General features: G+C 50.6%; 1 protein-coding gene across 1 annotated transcript in view; it reads right to left on the bottom strand.

The window, feature by feature from the left end:
- Positions 1-3,565, bottom strand: part of LOC132383710 (somatostatin receptor type 4-like) — a 44,305-nt gene extending 40,740 nt beyond the window's left edge. Inside the window, exons 1-2 of the mRNA XM_059954898.1 lie at positions 3,460-3,565; positions 2,562-2,674 (exon numbers count right to left, since the gene is read on the bottom strand). Of these exons, the coding sequence (XP_059810881.1) occupies positions 2,562-2,674; positions 3,460-3,565 (219 nt within the window). The remainder of the gene's footprint in view (positions 1-2,561; positions 2,675-3,459) is intronic.
- Between the last annotated feature and the right edge of the window lie 1,359 nt (positions 3,566-4,924).

Raw genomic sequence — 4,924 nt, 5'->3', positions numbered from 1 at the left:
AAGTGGATGAGAGTGGGCAGCTTTAAATGATTCAGCATGGACTAGGTGGGCCAAATGGCCTGTTTCTGTGCTGTGATCTTCCATGACTGTCAGGGTCACCAGTGAACTCAAGTGCAGGTATCACCAATTCAAACAAAACGAAAGATTTAGTACAGAGGTCAACCAGCAGAACAGACAGACAGACAGACAGACATACTTTATTGATCCCGAGGGAAATTGGGTTTTGTTACAGTCGCACCAACCAAGAACAGTGTAGAAATATAGCAATATAAAACCAAAACTAGCAAGAAGTCTGGCAAACCATATAGAATCTGGATGAAGTGAAATCACTGACAAGACACTCGGTCAGCGTTTCACCAGATGAGGATCCACAACGAGCGAGCACAGGGGGGTTGACAAGGCTCACCTGAAATACACCCTGGAGCACTTAGGAATCTGGGAGCAATCAGACAGCCCTGGCGTCCCGATGAACCAATAACCTCCAAAGACATTGGCTGTAGGGCCAGCTGCTGAAAATCCCGTGCTAATTCAATTGCCCCAGATTGAAATAAAGTGATAAATACAAAGAGAGCTTAACAATACCCATGATCCCAGATGAGATAATTGCAAAACAAAATGACCATGCAGGGCGAGTCCGAAGACAAACAATTAGCCATGAAAAGTAAATAGTCCAAGGACACTGCATCTCCACAAGGTTGCACTGAGAAACTGCATACTAAAAGAAGAAAAATACTTTTTAAAGTTGACCTCTGTTGGTGACAATGACTCTTTGACTCCATGAACGTGGAACATCCAAAGGAGGAAGAACTAACTCCCGATGGGCACCTTGTACCACCTTCCCCCCTCACCTTCCTCCTCCCCACCGTTTTATTCTGGCTTCTGCCCCTTTCCTTCCTGCTCCCGATGAAGGGTCTCAGCCCCAAACCTCGGGGGTTTGCTCCCTTCCGCAGATGCCGCCCGACCTGCTGAGTTCCTCCAGCATCTATGTCTAACTCAGCATCAAAAAGGCGCGCGGACGGGTAGGTGGATAGGGAAGGCTTATGGGCAAAACGCGGACAGATAGGAATAGGTCAGATGTCAATCTCGGCCAGCATGGCCAGTTGGGTCTGAGTGGCCTGTTTCCTTGCTGTACGACTCTATGGACGGGATACGCAGAAGAAAGCACGGCATTGCCTCTACTTCCTTAAGAGTCGGCGGAGATTCGGCATGACATCTAAAACTTTGACAAACATCTAGAGATGTGCGGTGGAGTGTGTATGGAAACACCAATGCCCTTGAATGGAAAATCCTTCAAAAAGTAGTGGATACGGCCCAGTACATCACGAGTAAATCCCTCCCCACCACTGAGCACATCTACATGAAACACTGTCACAGGAAAGCAGTGTCAATCATCGGGGACCCCCACCACCCAGGCCGTGCTCTCTTCACGTTGCTGCCATCAGGTAGAAGGTACAGGAGCCTCAGGACTCGCACCACCTGGTTCAGGAACAGTTACCACCCCTCAACCGTCAGGTAGAAGGTACAGGAGCCTCAGGACTCGCACCACCAGGTTCAGGAACAGTTACTACCCCTCAACCATCAGGAAGGAGGTACAGGAGCCTCAGGACTCGCACCACCAGGTTCAGGAACAGTTACCACCCCTCAACCATCAGGAAGGAGGTACAGGAGCTTCAGGACTCGCACCACCCGGTTCAGGAACAGTTATTACCTCTCAACCATCAGGTAGAAGGTACAGGAGCCTCAGGACTCGCACCACCAGGTTCAGGAACAGTTACCACCCCTCAACCATCAGGAAGGAGGTACAGGAGCTTCAGGACTCGCACCACCAGGTTCAGGAACAGTTACTACCCCTCAACCATTAGGAAGGAGGTACAGGAGCTTCAGGACTCGCACCACCAGGTTCAGGAACAGTTACTACCCCTCAACCATCAGGAAGGAGGTACAGGAGCCTCAGGTCCCACACCACCAGGTTCAGGAACAGTTACTACCCCTCAGCCATCAGGAAGGAGGTACAGGAGCCTCAGGACTCGCACCACCCGGTTCAGGAACAGTTACCACCCCTCAACCATCAGGAAGGAGGTACAGGAGCCTCAGGACTCGCACCACCCGGTTCAGGAACAGTTACCACCCCTCAACCATCAGGAAGGAGGTACAGGAGCCTCAGGACTCGCACCACCCGGTTCAGGAACAGTTACTACCCCTCAACCATCAGGAAGGAGATACAGGAGCTTCAGGACCTGCACCACCAGGTTCAGGAACAGTTATCACCCCTCAACCATCAGGCTCCTGAACCAAAGTGGATAACCACTCAACTTTATCTGCAATGTTCCCACAACCTACGGACTCTTCATCTCATGCTCTCGATATTTTTTGCTTACTTATTAATTATTATTATTTATATCTTTTTTGTGTTTGCACAGTGTGGTGTCTTCTGCCCTCTGAATGCGCAAGTCTTTCATTGATTCTGTTATGATGATTTTTCCTGCAGATTGATTGAGAACGCAGGGAAATGAATCTCAGGGTTTTATCTGGTGACGTATTTGTACTCTGATAATACTTACTTTGAACTTTGAACGCAGCAAGATCTCACAAACGTCAAAGCAGTGACCACCCGGAGGGCTTACAACCGTCGAACACAGAAGCCAGAACACTTGCTCGGTGGTTGTGCTGCTGTCTAGTTTATAGAACGTAGAAGAGTACAGCCCAGGAGCAGGCCATTCGGCCCACACTGTCGTGCTGTACCAGCTAAAAAGCGAATCACAAACACCCAAACACTACTCCCTCCTGCCTACAACATATCCACATCCTTCCATCTTCCTCACATCCGTGTGCCTATCCGAACATCTCCTAAAAGCCCCTAAAGTATTTGCCTCCACCGCCATACCAGGCATCCTCCACTCCCTCACATCAACCTTGAACCTACCCCCTCTCACCTTCAATACATGCCCTCTGGTATTAGACATTTCAACCCTGGGAAACAGATACTCTCTCTCGCCACTCCATCTGTCTCTCCTAATCTTATAAACCTCGATCAGATCTCCCCTCGGTCCCTGGAGCTCCAGAGAAAACAACCCAAGTTTATCCAGCCTCTTGGATAGCATGTGCCTTCAAAACCAGACAGCATCCTGGTGAAACCTCTTCTGCACCGTCTCCAAAGCCTCAGTACCTTTCCTATAGTGGGGCAACCGGAACTGTGTGCAATACTCCGGATGTGGCCCAACCAGTTTCAAAAAGTTGCAATATAACCCCTTGACTTTTGAACTCAATGCGTTGACTCAATTATTTATTTAAAGACACAGCGTGGAACTGGCTCTACTGACCCAGCGAGTCACTCTGCCCTGCCACCTATCTATTTAACTCTAGACTAATCACGGGGCAATTTATGAGGACCAATTAACCTACTAACCCGTACATCTTTGGACTGTGGGAGAAACTCACGCGGTCACAGGGAGAACGTACAAACTCTTTCCAAGCCGATCTCCGAAGCTGCGACACCTTGAGCTGTAATAACGGTCGCGCTAAGCGCCCACGTGCCCTGTGTTGTCCCCTTGGACATGGTGGGCATGCCACGTTGGCACCAGAATTCCGGACCGAAGCCCAAGGGTCGATTAGGCCCAGTGTGTGAGAATCCGCGAGTTCACTGGGGACTGGAGGCCGACGATGCCCTGTTCTGGGGTTAGTCTTAGTAGTAGTCTCTCGAAGTCCGAGGAAGACGAATGTGTTGCATAGTCAACGTCTGTGGGCACGCATATGACTTCTGAGGCCGAAGTCCGAAGCACAGATATGGTCGCAGATGGGGCAAGGAGCACCGCCTGTTGGGGCAGGAGCAGATGCCTTCCTGGGTCTTTCTTGACTCGCCTTGAGGTGCTCCATGCGCCAGTTGGCTTGGAGGTTGTTCGCTGCCTTGGAGCATAGATTGCGCCACTTGGTCCGATCAGCAGCAGAGTGTTCGAGATCGCGGGGCTGGAGTTTGGCCCACTTAAGGTTGTCCTTGTACCTCTTCCTTGGGCGACCTTGGGCACGGTTGCCCTGCTCCAGTTCTCCGTAGAACAACTGACGCGGCATTCTGAACTCATTTGTGCGGATCACACGGCCGGTCCATCTGAGCTGAGCCTTCAAAACCTCGGCTTCAATGCTTGTGGAATTGGCTCGGTCCAGGACTGTCAGGTTGGAGATCCGGTCTTGCCAGCGAATTTGCATGATTGATCGCAGAGCGCGATTGTGGAATTGTTCAAGCTGTTTGACATGTCTGCGATATAGTGTTCAGGTTTCACAGCCATATAGAAGTGAGGAGACCACAACAGCATTGTAAGCCTTCAGTTTAGTGGGGAGGTTCCGGGGTTAGAGGACTGTGTATGTGCGTGGGCTCGTGAGGAATGGGGCTTGTCTCAATGCAGTTCTGTGGTTGCCCATTGTGCATCGTGGGTATGCTACGTTGGTGCTGGAACGTGTAGCGGATGTCCAGGAGTCATAGCACAACGGCTGAAGCCTAGCAATGTGAGACATGTTCTGGAGTTGGAGGACTGTCTGGGTGTGGGTGGAGAAGCGGGTGAGAGAGCTGACAGAAGCTTGTTTTCAGCCCACAAGGGATGCTGGACTGAGTTTTTGAAGAGGTGACTAAGAGGATTGACAAGGGCAGGGAGGTAGATGTCATCTACATGGCCTTCAGCAAAGCCCTTCTCAAGATCTTGAGTACAGGAGCGGGGATGTTAGGAATAGGAAGCTGTGTGCAGGATCTCAGTAGGCTTCAGGGAGCGAAGGAAAGATGGACAAGGATGATTCCGGCACTTAGGAAATAGGAGCAGGAGTCGGCCATCCGGCCCGTCGAGCCTGCTCCACCATTCAATAAGATCATAGCTGATCTGATATTACTGAGGCAGCCTCCACTGCTTCGTTGGGCAGAGAATTCCACAGATTCACCACT

The sequence above is a fragment of the Hypanus sabinus genome, chromosome 31 (assembly GCF_030144855.1).
Source record: "Hypanus sabinus isolate sHypSab1 chromosome 31, sHypSab1.hap1, whole genome shotgun sequence".
NCBI lineage: Eukaryota > Metazoa > Chordata > Chondrichthyes > Myliobatiformes > Dasyatidae > Hypanus > Hypanus sabinus.
Note: the sequence above shows the minus strand (reverse complement) of the source record. Positions and strands in the feature narration are given on the sequence as shown.